Raw genomic sequence first — 18,709 nt, forward strand, 5'->3', positions numbered from 1 at the left:
ACTGTTTTCTGCAATAAGCTTTGGGAAGTGTTGGTTTTCTCATCCATTTTTTGAGGTCTCAACCTTACTAGGTGGGTGGCTATGGCTGAGGTCGTCCTCCAACCTGAAGGGCGGCAGTTCGATCCCCAGTCTTTCCCATCTACATGCCAAAGTGTCCTTGGGCAAGATGCTGAACCCTGAATGCCCCCCCATAGAACAACAAAGTGCTGCTAACAGATGCACTGTATGAATGTGTGTGTGAATGGGTGAATGTAAAACTGTACTGTAAAGAGCTTTGAGTGGTCATCAAGACTAGAACAGCACTATATAAATACAAAACCCTATACCAAACGATTTACTATGTAAAGTGCCTTGAGATAATAGAATTCATTATTTGGCGCTGTACAAATCAAATTGAATTGAATATAAAGGGGTTTTTCTCACTTAAGCTTAATGAAAACCAAATCATAGACTAAAGGCAATCTATAAATTTAGGAGGACAACACCACCTTACAGTAACAGTGGTGGTTCACACATTTTTGGGGTCTAATTGAGAACAATATGCAGAAAACCTATATCTTATTGAAGGATAATACATTTATCATGACTCTTTTCCGAGGAGAAGAGGAGCTCGTTCAATAACTGCTTCCTGGGAGAAGACCCAGGAAGCACTGCAGTTCATCTTCCATTCGCAACACCTGAATCTTCCCACAAAGCACGGGAAGAAATTACTATGAAAACGCACGCTTGGGTTGCTGCGTCTAGATGGATGGATGAATGAATGCTTGGGTGGATTGTGTCATGATAAGCTCCCGGTATATGCACCTCTTCACCTTGAAATATGAAGTGTATTCTTAGCCTCCCTTGTCACTCCTCCTGATGAGCTGTCTACTTTAAAAATGGCTTCCGCAGCGTTGACAGAGCAAACGCACACAGAAGCAGCGAAGACCGTACAATAACTAACGCTGTCGTTTGTTTAGTTTTGCTGTTCTTTAAATTCGTGCGGCTTTTTCGACGTGGCTTTTCTGTGCTTGCAGGCAAAACAATCAGCTCAACATGTTTTGGTCTACAGGTAGCGGCTCCACATGTTTGACACGGCTGCAGATGGGAAGGAGGGAAACTGACAGCGGGTCGGTGGGTTTAGAGGGTTTAACAGTGTCACAGAGGAGGTACGAGTGTCACACTGAGCTAAGTCTGACATGCTTGTCCATGTGTCAGAGTGTCATGGGGCTTCTTTCCCTCAGTGCTGGTTTGTCATCGACCGTGGTCATACTAAATTGAATATCAGAAGCTTATTTTTTATTCTCAACATGTCATGGTGCACTCACGCGCCTTCAGCTGTCAGCTCAGGCCGTTATTGAGCAGAAATAGCACAGGTAGACCCTGAGACGTTTGCTGTACAGCACCGGAGTCACAGTAGAGCTACTGAGGCTGGGACATTTTCCAGAAATGTGGGTGTGTTGATGACTTCAAACACCCCATGGACGTAAAAACAGGTAGAATAAACAATCACTGTGGTTGTCCTCTAACCAGAAGGTTGGCGGTTCGATCCCTGTCTTCCCCATTCCCAAAATTGCCTCTTCTCATGGATAAAAAGTGCTGCACATATGCACTATATGAATGTGTGTGATGGGTGAATGTGAAGTGTGATGCAAAGTGCTTAAAGTGGCCATCAAAACCAGAAAAAGTCTAATATAAATACAGACAATTTGTATCTCTTCAAATGTGTAATATCCAAACCACAATTTCGAACTTCTATCTGAAAAAAACTTTGTTCATATATTTATTAAAGTGTGTCCTTTGTTGCATTATCAAAGAGTTTTACGTTTTGCTTTGACAATGTCAAGTGTAAATCCCCCAAAAAGGCCTAAATGTGAAATGATCCACACAAGCTGAACTATCCAGGTGCCAAATGCTGAGCAGCCATTGATTGTGAGGTGGAGGCAATTACTCTGTGTCAAAGAGACACAGGCACTTTCCAGAATGCCTTCTTTCCCTTTTTTTTACGCTTACAGCAGCATATTCATAATTACACATGCTAATCAAGGTGGGACTTCACAGTAAGCCATTCTATTAAGTCAGCATGTCTGAGAGGCAACGCAGTCAACAGCCAAATCGCTTGGCAGACATTACAGAGACGACCCTCGCCGCTCCACAATCCTCGCCCGCGGTCGACATCAAATCACACACGTCCCCTTGATCGAGAAGGTCTACGTTACACAGAGCATGTTCTGTATGAGCTATTAAACACCCACCTGCCATCACAACTAATGAGCATTGCCAGGATTTTAAGTCAGTGATCAGGATTGGAGCTTTGTAATCGAGGATGCGGTTAGACTGAACAACAGGTCAAGATGAACCTTTAATGATAATAACAGGGCGGCTACACACACTGCATGTTGATAATGCATAAAAATCGTAAAACAGACTATTTAAAAGTAATTGTCTACCTCAAACACACACATAATATGCATCTTGTACTATATCCAAGCAAATCAAACGACTCATTTCAAAGGCTCACTGCAGAACTGTGGTATAAACTTTCATGGATTAAGAAGCATTTGACTTATATTGAGTTTTCCATTGCTTTCAGTGCAAATTGTTAAAACTCAGTGAATGTAATTTGCTGTTGGAGCCTCGATTAAAGGAACCATTCTCCGTGAAATAGCATTGTGGCCGTCTCAGAGGCTCATATCAATACAGCACGGCAAAAAAAGTCTACCTCTCTTATTTCAGCATGAGCACAAAAAAGTGAATATAAATTGATAATAACGAAGATTCATACGCACATTAAACAACACTATTGTCAAATAACAAGAATGCAATTTCTATGCCCTTCCCAAAGGGCACCTCCCCGAACATGCAAATCTGATTTCTAACCAAGGTGGGATATTATACAGGTTCAAACTTACCTCAGTGAGTGTTGATGCCTGAAATCAGGCCTGTGATCATCAGTGTGTTAACATGCTCGCTGGGACAATGTTAAAATGCTGATAAGTAGCAGGTAGGCCTTTTATCAATCAGTGTTACCATCTTAGTTTAGCATGTTAGCCAGATGGTAGCACTTAAATACAAATATTTTGAATAATCGTTTCTTTTTGAGACGTTTTGGTCTACAACCTGTGGAGATGGAAGATGCAGTGCCCCTACTGGTGAGGGATTAAAATCGATTAAAAAAACTTAATGTTATAATGCTATAAAATGTTATAGTTTGACGTAGTAAGAGTTGCATAGAAGTAGACATGGCATGAATATATTTTTGAAATATCTTATTTCATTGTACAATAGGTTTATTATTTTCTGCACAAATGTCGTAGAGGCACGAACTGAGAGGGTTGTGGATGTCAGCGGTAATAATTGATTCCATTCTGCCTGCATTTAATCCATTGTTGATAGTAAAAGTATTGCCTTGGATTTGTGCAGATTTAAGATAATACACTTTAACTTAAGAACAATTTATTTTAGGACCAGTTTTAAATTAGATGAAACTGTTTTAATCCCTCCAAATTTAAAAGCTCTGTCAGACTCCCAAAATCCATAAACCATCTAAAGAAAAGGAAACAATTATATACTTCATTTAATAGATCCACAAGCACAATTTGAATTTCCTTCAAATTAATTGCTTCACCATCAAGCAAATAATGTGCTATTAATTAAACCGCCTGTTGAACGTAAACTGTATTTAACCCTGTAAATAAAACCTGGTGCAGGTTCCGGACTTGCAGCCTCGCCTCTAGCGCTGTAGCATTCATTTCCACAGCTGCTACCTGTCAAACCATCATTCATTACAATAACATAATAAGACACTCAGTGAGGGAGAGTTGTAGGAGAGGAAAATCCTTTATCATCCTCTTGTCGTACAGTGTACAGTGTCTAGCAGCCCATAACATTTAATCATCATGATCAAGCGTCGTTATTGACTGGAGCTGTTACATCCAGTTGCCGATGTGTTTGGACGCTCGGCCGCCTCTCGCGCTGAACTGCTTCTAATGTTGAGGGATCTTGTGCTCACTCAAGTGCCTTTTAATCTTAAAAAATAATCAACAGTGAGATAAATTGGAAACCAAATACGGGATCCTATCCGGGACCATCAGTTTCACTGTGCAGTTTACTGATGTATGGTATTGATTGCAACAGGGAGCCCTCTAATCAGAATCATGGTAAAATCTATAGCTGGCGTAGCCTGAGGTCCTGTTCCTGCTTCAGTGAACACGTCTGAGGTAAACTCCCCTGTCCTGAAACTCTCCGGCGCTTCACTTAAGGAAAATTGAGACTCACCGCAATGAGGAGGACTGCGGAGATAAAGCGGAGGAGACAGACGGAGTTAAGAAGGAAAGCATCGGGACAGGTGATGAGGTGGAGATGAGGGTTTCTCTGGTGAACTAATGTTGCTTTAGTGTGAATGAACACTGCTAGATGCAGGTTTTTCTCGCTCAGAGTTTCAATCCATCAAGCCTCCATGAAGCAGTGGAGGATCAATAAGGTGCTGACCCCAACTGATCCACAGGCAAGATCAAGTCACACAGCTGTCCCACTGTGGAGAACTCGCACCCACTTTGCGCTTTGTTCCTCCTCGGCGTCTTGATTCCGCTGTAGCCTTTGGGCAGGGCCATAGCATTTCCTATTAGCAGAAGGCAGTTGCAGGGTGAGGGTAGATCTAAGCATCTGAGCTTCATACTTTTGGTTGGCTGTTCAGCGACGACCCCAACCTGTGAACTGTGACACTGTCCTGAATAAAAAGCTAAATGGAGACCTTTAAAAGCTCAAAGGGTCTTCAGAAAGACTCCACCAGGTTTCCACCAGTACCTGGTCTGGTGCCAGTATATCCGAGGCAGTCTGTAACCCTGGCACCCTGCCACGTACCAAGGCAATCAAACCTGCCTGCTCACCTACACACAGAGAGAGGAGAAACACATTTAGTCGAGCAAGGAATCGAGAACAATAGCAACAAGAAGAGAGAATAATAGGGATTTGGAGCAAAGGGACACTTAGGGACACAGAGGATTCAACAACACCTTTTCTGAATAAATTCCTTTATATTACAGTAAATTCTTTTCCCAATATGTTTTCTTTCAGCTTTGTCCAATCCAGGATGTTAAGAGCTAATGGGATGATATTTCAGGCTTAAGTGCTTATACAAGTTTTAGTCTCCACCTGAAATAGCTGCCTGCTCATCAAAACAATAAGCTGAAAGATGCTAAAACGGTCTGTAGAGCTGGGAGGAGCTGCAGAGTCCTTTCACATTTCATGCAATACTGGAGCCCATCTGCAATCGTCTCATGGTCAGTTAGCGTCTGAAGGCACCAGCCAATATTTTGGAGCGTCCGGTGTAGACAGCGGAGATTTGGGTCAAGACTCTGTTTGCCGTTCACTGTTCACGGTCCAACAGCGATACTTTTTGTACAGTTCTAGCTCCAGACGGTTGCCTGGCTCATCTGGAGCAACAGCTTTCTGCATCTGAATGCAAATGAACTAAAAAGCTGATATATTTCGACCATTGTGTGTTGCTGTTTTGTTCCACACAAAAGAAAAAATTTCCTGTGGGCATGCAAAGCCTGCTCAAACGTGATTGGTCAAACTAGAAACGGTTACCAGACTGCTTCCAGCAACAAAATCGTTTTGCTCAACTACAGATTCTGTCTGTTCACATTCACGTACGGAATGTGTTCACATGTTACGTTCATCATCACTGCAAAAATATTGATTATGCAGCTTTAACTATGAGCTTGACTGCGCCTGTCCTTAACCATGAACATCTAGATTCCTCAGTATATGCATTGATCTGAAAGCTAGTTGCAAGTTGCCAGGAGCAAATAGTTTAAGAAAAATAAATCTCAACAGTAAAAGTTAAGCTGCTTGGTAAATTCAGCACAGTTAGATAGTCAATAGAAAAAAAACAGGTTTCGTCATTATGTTTGGACGTGACAGGAGGTAGCAACAAGACGCTAGACCAGAGTGAGGTGGAAGTACACCACCGGCACCACTCACCACAAGGGGAGCAATTACCGTAGCATTAAATAGTGATAAACACGGCTGCACAGTGATCGTCAGGACATCAGAGCTGTCACCGCATCATCCGTCAAAACCGCGCTTCAGGGTAGACGCAGTCAGGTAGTGATACATGACAAGGGACAGAAACAGGTGCTGCCGTAGATTCTAATTACTTTGTTCTATCAATTATGTACAAATCCTTGCATGGCCTGGGGTCCGCCGCACGCTGCTGCGCCCCCTCCTCACTCTCTGCACCACACCAGCTGCGGCTACAGAACTTTTCATCCGTGCTTTGTGTGGATGCCTTGAGGTGGCTCAAAAAGGTTTATTTTTTTCCAAGACTGGATTCATGCAAATGGACCTGTTCTCAAAAAATAAAGGAGGAAAAAACTAAAAAGAACCAATCCATTCTGCATATATCCCACTGACATCAGAAATTATGCAGCGTATTCTCTCCAGCAACAGGAGTACATTCTTCTCCCCTCCAGTCAGCCCTGTAAGAATCGGTTTAGACACACAGGTGCTCTGCTGTTGTGTGTTTTCAAGCTGTAACGGTCTTACAGGCACTTGTGGTTTCTCTCCTTTGTTTTGCACACTCCTCGAGTTTTCTCTGCGCTGCTCAGGCACAAAAACATTATGCTAATGAGCTGATAGACATCTGCTTCCAAGCCCGGTTTTTCTCTGGGTGTTTAGGCGTCTGCGTGTCACTCATATAGGTGGATGCGCCTTCACCTTACGATGGGTCAAAGCTTTTAAAACAGAGGCATACCCGCGGGAATGTCAGACTGAGCCAGCTGCCAGAACATGTTCCTCATTGTTGAAGAATGATGTTTTGCTTCTCCATTCAACATCATGCTATAATAATGACTTCTGTTCAGTGTGCTGCGGGAAATAATAACTATAGCACTGCCGGTACAGTCTGTCATTCAGCAGGGAAGTCAAAGGGTTCACTGGAGGAGACAGTGTTGCCTCTTAAGCTCGTGGTTTACTAGGTATTACAGTGATGTGTCCAGTGAGGCTATGGATCTGTGTTTGTGTGTGTAAGGCAGGCTCTGTGTAGCAGGCTTTTTCAGCAAGGTGTTAGAGCCTGACAGTGTTTAAAGGATCAGATCAAGGATCTTGCCAAAAAATGATCAATACCATGAGGGGGAAAAGAGAAGGAGATTAATCAATAAAAAAGAAAGGAAGACACATCTAATAACTTGATAAATGTAGAAATCTTTGTCTGACTGTGGAAGGTATATGTTGAGAACCTTTCATCTTATCCGGTTCACACTTGAGATGTGAATTATTAAGGGCCCCAGGAAGTGTAGTGTAGAATTTGGTCGGTTTCGACATGTAATACGTCAAATAATAATAAAAGTTTGAATAAACAGGGGACAAGCACTTTGTAGCAGTGGCTGATTTTCCTCATTTTAATTATTTATAATGCGCCTTTAATACTTAATTGAAGCAAGTTTTAGATACATATGAAATTGTTTAAATTAAATGTTAATTTTGAGAAAATAAAGGTTTATCAGTTTATAATTACTGGAGGGAAAATATGTCTACTGTAGCCATATAGGTTTAAAATTCTCAAGGTTTTATCTATGTTAGTTGTTCAAGAGACAAATCTCTCTCAAAAGCCTGTTATATATCTTCCTTGGTGTACCTTCAATGAAATCCAGTGTTATCAGTGAAGGGACTCACATAAACGCGTTCAAGCAGCACAGCTGTCAGAGAGCAGCAGTCACACACCGTTAACCTCGAGCTTTGGAAGTGTTTGTGAGTCAACGGAGCTTCACAAACTCCGTTGGCTTCTTCTTTTTGTCAAAGTTTGGCTGCGTAAAGAGCCATTCAGTTTCATTTTGGCGATCTTAAGATTCACATCCAAGTGAGAGAGCTCGAGCGCTGCGTCAGTTCGTGGTCGAAAGGTAAGAAAACTAAAGATTATGATTAAATCACTCTTGTGCTATTGCTACTTTGAGATCACTTTAAAGACTGTAGACTGTGAAGCCATTCTGTTGACTAGGAGATTAAAATGTAGTTACTGAAGTTACCACAGCAGTCATGACAGAGCTGGTAATAAAAACATAATTACATTATGTTGTTCTACACGTCAACTGATGAAATGGAGGCACAGCAGCTGCTCCAGCCACTTTCAGAATAACCTCTAAAACCTATGAATAATTCTGAGATATTATCTCATTCATTAAATGGAAAAAAGTATTCGGTAATTTTATTTTGATCCATCTTCCTTTCAAAGGTGCCAATACCTAATGCAAAAAAGAAAATCCATGCTGAGCTGTTGTCCAATAATATCATACTTGTACCGAAAGATAATGAAATCCATTTTCCAGTAGAATCAGGCTGAGTGCTGTCAGACTTTGCAAACATTCACATAAAGTTACAGAGTGTTTGCTCCCGACTCGAGGCGTCAATTCAGGCTCTGACTCAGAGCTGGGGAGAGTTTTTGATACAAAGTTGTGTTTGTGGTTGAAAATAAGAAAAGTGAACGTCAGAGGAGGTAATTACGTATTGTGATCTTATCTTGATGCTTCTGTTTGACGTGGGTAATAAAAAAAAAGTCAGCATAACTTTGTGTTGTCAAACCACAGGAGCAGCAGTTGCATAAAGTAACTTAATCTGTGTGTGTGTAGCTTAGCTTCATTTAAAAAGCATGGCTTTGATAAGCTCTCAATCCCTAATATGATAGAATGTGTCATATAACATATTAATAATAACTATATTTACATAGAACTTATCTTTGCAATGTCGTCAAGGGTTTTACAAGGAAGAAACAACAGGAATTAAAAAGTTGAGCTGGGAAAATAGAGCAAAACAATAGATGTAATTGTATTAATTAATTAACTAATAAATAAAAATCAGTTTAAGGATGCGATTTAAAAGAATCTAGAGAATTGAGATGGAAATTACAGTTTACATTCTACATTTTGATTAATAAAGTTGTTTTATCAATGTAATAAGTAGATCTCCCACATGAAGCTGTAATAAACAGGAAGTAAAACTCTCAAACCCCTGAATGAAAACAAGCAACAGCTGAGTGACAGATTGTGTTTGTGTGTTTTTTTCGATGCAGGCACCTGTTGGAAAATGACTCTGCAGCCACTGACTCCAGTGAACTGTGCCGGCCTCCTCCAGCCTGGCTGCTCTCTGCTGCAGCTGGACGGTGAACTCCTCCTGTTTGGCCAGAAGGGCTGGCCTAAGCGCTCGTGTCCAACAGGAGTGTTCGGCATTCGGTTTAAAAATGGCGAGATTAAGCTCAGAGCCATCTCCTTCTCCAATGATTCCATCTACCTCCCCCCACTGCGCTGTCCGGCCGTCTGCCGCCTCGACCCGTACGACGGGCTTCCGGAGAGTTATCTCATCCACGGCGGTCGCACCCCAAACAATGAGATCTCGTCGAGCTTGTACCTGCTGACCATGGACAGCCGCGGCTCCAACCGCAAACTGACAGTGTGCTGCAAAGAGAAAGAACTGGTGGGAGAGGTGCCGGGGGGCAGATACGGCCACTCGCTGAGCATGGTTCAGAGCCGGGGGAAGACGGCTTGTGTTTTATTTGGGGGTCGATCGTACATACCAGCAGGAGAGCGCACCACCGAGAGCTGGAACAGCGTCGTGGACTGTCCTCCTCAGGTGTTCCTGTTCGACCTGGAGTTCGGATGCTCCTCCGCCCACACTTTTCCTGAGCTCAGTGAGGGGCTGTCGTTTCATGTGGCCATTGCACGAGAGGACTGTGTCTACTTCATTGGAGGTCACTCGTTTGCCTCCGACTCCCGCCCCCCTCGGCTCTTCCGTCTGCATGTCGAGCTCCTGCAGGGCAGCCCCCTGGTCTCCTGTGAGACCCTAGACACTGGTATATCCATCTCCAGTGCCATAATCACCCGCACAGGTCCCACTCACACGTACATCATCTCAGGGGGTTATAAGGCGGACTCTCAGAAGAGGACGGAGTGCACCACAGTGAGTCTGGACGAGAGAGGGATCCACTTTGAGGCGTTAGAATCACCCACCTGGACCCCAGATATCGTCCACAGTCGCACCTGGTTCGGGGGCAGTGCAGGGGATGGAAACATCCTTCTTGCAGTACCTACCGAGGGCAGGGCGTCCCAAACAGATATGCATTACTTCTATCTGGCAAGCTTCCAAACAGAGGGGGATGGAAAAGGGGAAGCGGGAACCCAGGGCTGCAGCCAGGAGTCCACAGATTACGAGGACTCTACTCCTCTTGAGGATTCTGAGGAGCTCTACTTCGGCCGTGAGCCGCACGAGCTGGTGGACAGCAGCGGCGAAGAGGACACCTACAACGAAGAGGACGAGGAGGACGAGTCCCAGGCGGGCTACTGGATCAAATGTTCACTGGGCTGTCAGGCAGACCCCAACACCTGGGAGCCGTACTACTCCACCGAGCTCCACCGGCCAGCCATGATCTTCTGCTCCCGAGGGGAGGAGGGACACTGGGTCCACGCTCAGTGCATGGAGCTGACTGAGACCCTGCTGGTCACCCTCTCTCAGGGCAGCAAGAAGTACTTCTGCCAGGACCACGGAGGCCTGCCCCTCCAGGAGATGACCCCAACTCGACAAGTCATGCCCCTGAAGCGCACCCCCATGAAAGTTAAGGACAAGAAAAATCCTCCAACCATCCAGATGTCCCCGACAAAAAAGAGCTTTTTCAAAAGACTTTTTCACTGACTCTATGTTAACATATATGTTTTCTGTATTCAGGAATATTTTCCTATTAAACTCAAGAGATTAAAGGATGCATGTAAAACATTGAATATGCTGTTTGTGAGAAATATGAAGAGAGGAAGTGAAATGACTGTATTCATAAACAACCTCATTATGTTTCATTGTTATTTTACATAGTTTGAATAAAAATGTGACCATTTAGCAAATGTACTGCGTTACAACTACCTCTTAATATTCTGTCCCCCATTAAACTGATGATTTATGAATGGAAAATGCACTCAATGAATTTTGTGACAATAAAAAAAAACATCAACCTCCTTATGTCTGAAGTGTTTTCATGTGTCAGTGTTTCTACTTTGCACATTTTAATGATTCATTCATTTATATTCAATTAAGAACCACAGTGAAAATAAGTGGTGGAATGAAACCTTCCAAACTTTTCCACGAATAAATTAAATTTATTTCACAATTAAATTGATTATACTTTTGTTGATATTTGACATAAACAGAAGATAATAACATAAGCAAGTTAATACTTATTAATGTACACTATACGTGCATGTACACATGGATGAGTGGGCAATGAGTATGATTGTTTTTACCCAATGTCCTCTATTTCTAATGTTAAATTTATGTAATTTCCTAAATAAATTGATGTACCTCTTCTTCTTAGAATAACATTTCTAACTCAGTAAGTATTTCTCTCCATTTCTGATATTTTCTGTTTCTTTAATGGTTCCCTGCACAAAAATCTGTCCAGACAGTGGACTGCTCCTGTCTGGTTCCCTTACGTATTTTTAGACTTTTTAGGCTAACATTGACCTTGTGTCTGGATTTTTTTTTTTGTGCAGTTTTTGAAAACATAAAATCAATTTAGGATGAAAATGAAAAGGCTTTTTCTTGTATTAAAGATGTGGAGCCAAAGTAAATGTATTTTTTGATTCAACTGTCACAAAGCTATTACATTTAGACATTTAGCATTGACAGATAAATGGAACAGGAATCAAATTGACTGTCATCTACTTTTCAAAAGAATAATAATGGATTGATTAATACCTTTTGAGCTGTATGAGGTTAAATCTCTAATGAAAATAAATAATTTTAAGTCAAACTAAAATGAAAAATCAATTGTTTTTTTGAAGAGATTTCAAAATCTCGAAAATTGAAATCCTGTAGTTTGCCTGGCAGCAGTGGGACCATGTTGTGTTTTCGCTTCCTGCATAATTCTGTGATAATAATGCAACTGTAAAGCAGACGATCAATTATAAATTGTTTAATAAAAAACAAACCAGAAGATTTATTTAGATTCAGTCTTTATTTATTTCATTCTTGTGGAAAAGACAAAAGTACAACACCAATAAAATCAAGCTCCCTCCAACACAACGGTAATTCTTCAAAACAATGGTAAATTCTATGGTTCAGTGGAAATACAGTAGAATTATGTGAATACTATAAAACATGTTAAACCAAATAACATGTGAAAAAGTAGTGGACTTTCAGTGTGATACTGCACCATATGCAAAATAATCCTGCAGTGAGATAAACAGTAGCTGATATTTAGTGTAGGATTGAAAAATGAGGAAGTACATGGTAAAAAAAAATGAACACGCAGAATTTTATGAATCATCCATCATCCGCTACTTTAGAAATGCAATTCATTACGGCGGAAAAAAACAAATAAGAGACAAGATGCAATATCATCCACTCAAAACACGACGCCACTGCTCAAGTCTGACAACGATCCAACGAAATGTGAATATTTCACAGCTGTCACACGGTTGGGGCCAGGACAGTGAAACAAAATCAAACATTCAATCAAGTAAGAAAACCAAATTGCCTGTCACGATTCCAAATGGTGAGGGCAGAAGAAGACAATATAATCAATCAATCAAACAAATAAAGTTGCCAACAAATCCGTTTAAATCTGGTCTGTGTGGCTGCGGCACATCCCTCTCCTCTGTCAACCGTGGCAATGAAGAAATATCAGCAGGAAAAGACAGAGCCAGGTTATAAACCAAACTTAAGAAAAATCCCTGCCTGCTGCAGAGTCCATGGGGTATTAGGCTCTGTAATGGACCATACTGTATTTTTATGGTATCAACAAAAAGGTCAGTGTATGCTTTATTTTATGGGAAGAATACGTATTAGAATCATCTATCCTCCACTGTGAAAAAACTAAAGGAGATAAAAATTGGTTTCAAAGTGACCTGGCTTCTTTTCCTCCCCTACGGGATCCCACGATAAAGCGCTAAAGTAATCTTTTTCAGAGGGCACTCACGAAACAAAGAACATTTGGGTCTCAGTGATTGCATTTTGCTCCAGCTCAAATGATATATTAATACAGTGGCCGCAAATGTGGTCTTTTTAACAAGATTTCCCTCTATGACTTACAACGCTTTCATCTGTTTCCATAAATATCACTACTATATAAATTCATAATGTATCATACCCTTGAAATTCAATAAACTGGACCATATTTCACAGATGGTGGAGATAAAGACAAGAAGCTCCCCGCTCGGAGTGAGCAAAGAGAAACCTGTGTGTTATTTCTATATTCTCCTGCTGTACCATCTTTGCTAACAAACCAAAGGCAAAACAGATTTGAATAGAACCTTTCATAAATGGGGCTCAAATACAAATAAACACAAATTCAAAATGTGATGTGAGAGTATCATTACTTCCCTAGTTCTTGAAATGACTCTTTTCTAAAGCAAGAAATTGGTTATTTAATAAAAAGGTCTTTTCTTATCAAAACCAGAAATAAATGATACTCCACAATTTTATCACAAAAAAATCAGAAAATGTCAGAAGCTTGTGCCTTTAAGTCCAACTTCTACTCAAAGTATAAACATCAATCAACCAGCCTATTTTACTGAAAGAGGTAATTCACGGACTATTGCAAAATCAAAACAAATGTCAATACTTCAGGTTCACATTCAAAGAAAATTCAGAAATCATTCACTCTCACATTCTCGTCATCCTGTGTCTCTACAGGGTTGATGCTACCCTGCAGAGCTTTGGCTGAGTCTTTGTGCGCCTCCATGAACTTCTGCAAGTACTTGGAGGTGTAGAGCCAGTGATGTTTCAGCACGTCCTCCAGTTCAAAGGTCTTCGACTGACGTGCGTTCATCTTCCGGAAACGCCTGAACAGTTTGTTTCCCGACTCGTTCCCCTCGCTGGCCCATGCTCCGATGGAACCGTCTCTCTCTATGATCTCAGGCACGTGGGCCAGGGTCTTGTGGAGGTAGTTGGTTATCTTGCCGTTGTACCTGTATTTGAAGGTAGAGGACAAGAGGTCTGCAAAGCGCTGGGAGTTGAAGCTGTAGCGGCACAGCTGGTCGGGGCATTCCTTGGCTGGACAGGTGGCGCGCCACACAGGCTTCATCTGGATGTAGAGCCTCATCAGCTCCCTCAGGGGCTCCCGCCTCTCCTCTGAGGGCACCAGATCACACACCACCTCCACAGCCTCCATGGTCATTAGCTTTCGGGCATAGTTCCCATTCATCCTCATTACTGGTTTGAGCTTCATCTTCTTCCTCAGCTGTTTATCCAGGGCTGCCCTCCAGCTGCGCCGCTCCTCCCGGCTGGGCTTGACCTTGTCGTACACCTCCCCAATCTCGTCCTGGAAGATTTTGTAGAATTCAGTGGCATTGCCAATGTCACAGTGTAACGCATCCATTGTGGGCTGGATCTCCAAGAAGGGCTTAGCCGAGACGCCTTTGACTCTGTCTCGCAGCTCGTCTGCAGACTCAGAGAAAGGGTTCGTTCTCCATATTTCGTAACGGTCAAGGTTCTCCTCATGACAGCGGGTGATGGAATGCAGCACCATGTTTTGAGAAGCCTCGGCTCGACTTGAGTCACACAAAGTGCAGATGTATGTGGAGCCCGAGGCCTCCAGGCCCTCCATCTCTCGCACCATCTTCTCATCGTATCCCGTGCCTCGGAATTGGAAGCTGAAAAAGCGAGGCAGGCCACCGATGGATAGGATGAGCCTGCTCTCTTTCATTGCATTACGCTCGGCGACGATTGGCCTCAGGACAGATGTGAGTGTCTCGTGGTCGGATTCATCCACAAACATCAGGCAAAGGGGCTTACAGGACAGCTCTGAGTTTGGCTTCGGCTCGGTGAAGATGGTGACCTCCCCCTCTTCACCGTCGGCCAGGACAGAGACAGACATAACGGTGAAGGAGAAACGCACAACCTTCTCGGGAACAGCCGGTCCTCCGCCGTGCTTCTCGCTGACATCGCCCATGCCGTCACAGCATTCCTTGATCATGACACTAAAACCTGAGGTGCAAGCGCTGTCTTCCATCCCAGCCTCTGTCAGCCCCTCCATGATGTCCTCCTCCAGGTCCTTTAATGCTGACACCAGTGACACATCATAGCGAAACCGCCGCGTGACGGTCTCAGTCGGGGAGTCGTCCACCGAGGACGTCCATCCAGAGGTCCCGTTTATAATGCCAACATTGCAAGAGGTGGACACATTTGAAAGAGCCGGCTGCCATTCAAACTCGTGAAAGCCAGGGAGAAGCTCCTTCTCTGCAGCGCGAAGGGTGTGCAGGGGCTGGAATATCTGGCGGCCACTGGTCGCTTTGACAGTCCGGTACATCTTGTGATACTGGCTGCAGCTCAGGAAAGTGTTGACCCGAATGGCCAAGCACACGGCAGGATGCAACCCAAGACCTCTGCCTGCAGAGAGGGAGAGGGAAACAGACAGAAAATGAATTTTCAAAAAATAAAACAGAACCATGAAAGGGAAGCAAGAGGAAAGGACTAGGAAACGAAGAGAATTATTTAACACCGAACTGTGGAAGCCCATTTCGAGTGCTTTGAAACGAACTGCAGTATCGAACATTTCCTCATTTGATGTCTTGCATTTGGAGCCATTTATACCATGAGACCGAATGAATCAGGGATTTAACTCCCAGATGTGAATGCATCATTGTCAAAAGCCCACAAGCCCATGATTACAAAATCCAATATTTCCTAATTTCCAAATGTTATAAGGGGACAGAGAGTTGAATGAGTGAAGCTGGCGAAAGTGATGTATTGGCTGAAGATGAAAACAGACACCAGCTGGCTTCTGTTCCCCAGAGAGGGGCACGGTGCTGCCTGTGTAATTTGCAGATACAAGAGCTGCTGATGTTGTTTTGATTCTAACAGCCCCCTTCACAAGAGTTGTTATTGTGCATTAAAGAGAGTGTGAGAATGAGAGACTGACAGGCAGGCAGACGGAGAGTGAGAGTGGGAGAGGAGAGGAGAGGGGAGGGAGGGGTTTGGGGCGTGTAGCAGCCGTGGTTCAACAGACAGAGATGGACAATAATGAAATGCTTTTCAATCAAAAAAAATCAAAGACAACTTTCTCCTCTCTTCTCAACAGTAAACTTTTTGTCTCATTGTTATTTATGTGATGACTGTATTCTTCACGGGTAGGAGGAGATATTAATGAGCAAACACCATCATCATTTTTATTGGTTGGCAGCCCCTGGGTGTTAGCTCTGCAGGGTTATATTGATTGAACAAAAGGCTCATAATGCCTGCTTACCTTGCAACATGGCCTCCAGCTCATCTGCCTGCCGGTGCTCGTTTATGGATCTCAGCGTGAGCAGGAACAGGGTCTGACACACGGACTTCAGGTCGCCACCTTCCTCTTTGTCGGTGAACAACCTCACCTGGTTCTTCAGGTCCCTCAGCCGATGCTTCTGGGCGCGCCGGGTCAGCGACAGCAGGTGCTGACGGGGCCGTCCCCCTTTATTGGCAAGCAGGAACTTATCAAGTTCTGGTGACTGCTTGTTTGCATTGTTCATATTTAGGTCATGGTCCTGAGAGTGAGCGTTGAACGAGTCGTGCCTAACGCGCTCGCCACAGCCACCTCTGGGGCACAGCAGAGGCAGAGAATGCAGAGCTGATAAGAAGGCTTTGGCGGGCGGGGTGAGCTCATCAGGGGCACAGGGCAAGTTGCAGGCCGGGCACTGAGGTCCCAGAGCGTGGTTGTATTTTGCAATACAGCTGCGGCAGAACAGGTGTCCACAGGGGGACTGGACCGGATCAAAGAGCAGGTGGTCACACACCATGCAGGTGAAAGAATACAGGAAGTCCACAGGGAGCTTCTCAGAGATCAGCTTGGTACTCAGGTGGTGTTTCTGGCAGTGGGAGATATTCTCCACCCACAGCTCTCTCTGGATGCTGGATTTCCTCCAGCCCCTCAGTACAGGTCGGGGGTGACGCTCTCCGAAGGGTCTCAGAACCCTCCGCTCTCCAACAGCGATGTTCTCGCCGGGCTCCCACCGGCTCCTCTTGGCGAGGCTCTGGACTCTGGGAATAGTCTTCCTCCTCTTCCTCCCAGTCCGCTGGAATGAGCATTTCTTGGGTGAGCAAAGGTGGCAGGAGGAGGAGTGGGGATTCCACTCGGGGACTCTTGTTCTGGAGAAGCTGCAGAAGCCCCCTCCTCGTATGGCAGCCGTCCAGCAGCGATGGCAGAAGGAGAGCGGGTGGACGGACTCTGTGTCCTCTGTCACGTCCACTTTGAAGACTTTGAGGATGACCTCTGGCCAGCTTGTGAACTTGCAGCCCATTTGCCGCAGGACACCTTTACTCGCATCCTCCAGATCATCATGAACTTCATGCGCTGGACCTTTAACTTTCCTCAAGGCAATTCCACAGAGACGGCAGAGACACCTTCACAGATGAAAGCAAATGTTGTGAATTTCTTGAAAAGTAATGTATATAATTTGCTGTGGATGATATAGTACAGTGACATTTGATTACCTGAGGTGGTTCATGTGGGTTTCCATTTCCTCCAGCTTCTTATCTACCCTCCGACCTGGGCCCTCCACATTTTCCTGGCTTTTTCCCCCAAGGCACAATTTCATAACACTCCCTGGACCCACACCATTATCTAACTCTATTTCTGGAGCTGCTGGAGGTGAGATCTCTGACAAGACTTCTTTCTCTGGCTGTATCTCACTGGGCATAGGGGCCTTCTCCATGGACTTCACCCTAAACAGCTTAAACTTCCACTGAGAGTACTTAAGCTGGGGATGGTGAAGCTCAGCCGGCATGGAGGATCTGGGGCCATCCGTCTCCATCTTCTCCTCCATCATAGCGCAACTTAGTTCTTGGACCCTGGAGAGGAGAAAAAAGTGGTTAGTGTGATGTATTACAGAGGTGTGAAAATAATTTTAGCAGTCCACAAGAAGCCATTTAATGGATGCAGAGGAGAGATGTAAAGGTGTAGATCTTCTTTAGATATCCCAAGTGGCCTCTCAGCATCAAGCCCATGACACCATCTAACAGCTTTATTTGATTCCTGCTGAATTTATACACTGAGTGCCCTGAAATTGCACTAAACAGAGAGTAGTGAGCCCTGACCCAGAGTGCTGTATTATACCGTGAGTGACATTTAGATCTTGTGTAAAATGCATGAGACAAGCACTAGAAGATCGATACAGCCTCAAAATCTTCATTTCTCCAATCCCATCGCTCTGGGAGCCTTTGTGACTTTCTTCCTTTGACACAGCGAGTTTGCTAAATGGGCAACCTTATCCGCACAAGGCTGTCAATCATTTCTATTCGTCGTTCTCTTGGCTGGACAGAGAATTGGAGCCACGGGAGCCTCCGGCTGGCATTTTAAATGCGGAGGAAAAAAATCAGAGACACTGGCAACGTGTTTCATAATGCATAGACACTGACCACACAGGAGTGGAAACACAACAAGAAATCAGAAAGGATTATTCCAAACACAGCGCGGTTCAATCTAGTATTTGTCCTTCAACAGCCAAGTGCTCTTATGATACGGCACAGGTAGGATCAATGATCCCGCTGCACTGTCAGACCTTATTTCATCTCCTCCCGTACCATCCAGGCTCCATTACCAGCTCACACAATAAAGCAGTCACACAATCTTAGAAACTATCACGTCTATAGTTGAGTCTTACCATTGCACACCTGTAGTGCACACACTGCAGGATCCAGCGTCTATCCATCCTTTTAGTCTCCTCACTACATTTTCTCCCTGGGAGGCTCGAATCTGGCAGTCTCCTTCATTTCC

At 43.9% G+C, this 18,709-nt stretch overlaps 2 protein-coding genes across 2 annotated transcripts; one reads left to right on the top strand and one right to left on the bottom strand.

The window, feature by feature from the left end:
• The first annotated feature begins 9,063 nt into the window (after nucleotides 1-9,063).
• On the top strand, nucleotides 9,064-10,662 carry rag2 (recombination activating gene 2). Its single transcript, XM_061076519.1, has one exon. It carries the CDS (start codon nucleotides 9,064-9,066, stop codon nucleotides 10,660-10,662), a length of 1,599 nt encoding a protein of 532 aa, XP_060932502.1.
• A 2,944-nt stretch (nucleotides 10,663-13,606) lies between these two features.
• Nucleotides 13,607-17,759, bottom strand: rag1 (recombination activating 1). The gene is made up of 3 exons (XM_061076521.1): nucleotides 17,428-17,759; nucleotides 16,205-17,337; nucleotides 13,607-15,348 (listed from the first exon to the last, which is right to left on the bottom strand). The coding sequence occupies exons 1-3, from the start codon at nucleotides 17,757-17,759 to the stop codon at nucleotides 13,607-13,609; spliced, it is 3,207 nt and encodes a 1,068-aa protein (XP_060932504.1).
• Between the last annotated feature and the right edge of the window lie 950 nt (nucleotides 17,760-18,709).

The sequence above is a fragment of the Limanda limanda genome, chromosome 8 (assembly GCF_963576545.1).
Source record: "Limanda limanda chromosome 8, fLimLim1.1, whole genome shotgun sequence".
In the NCBI taxonomy this organism is placed as follows: Eukaryota; Metazoa; Chordata; class Actinopteri; order Pleuronectiformes; family Pleuronectidae; genus Limanda; species Limanda limanda.

Excerpts from the sequence above, each read along its gene's own strand:
- rag1 (XM_061076521.1), bottom strand. The coding sequence starts at position 17,759 with ATGGAGGAGAAGATGGAGACGGATGGCCCCAGATCCTCCATGCCGGCT. Across the intron at positions 17,338-17,427 it reads ACCCACATGAACCACCTCAG|GTGTCTCTGCCGTCTCTGTG; the intron begins GTAATCAAATGT and ends TCATCTGTGAAG. Across the intron at positions 15,349-16,204 it reads GCTGGAGGCCATGTTGCAAG|GCAGAGGTCTTGGGTTGCAT; the intron begins GTAAGCAGGCAT and ends CCCTCTCTGCAG.
- rag2 (XM_061076519.1), top strand. The coding sequence starts at position 9,064 with ATGACTCTGCAGCCACTGACTCCAGTGAACTGTGCCGGCCTCCTCCAG.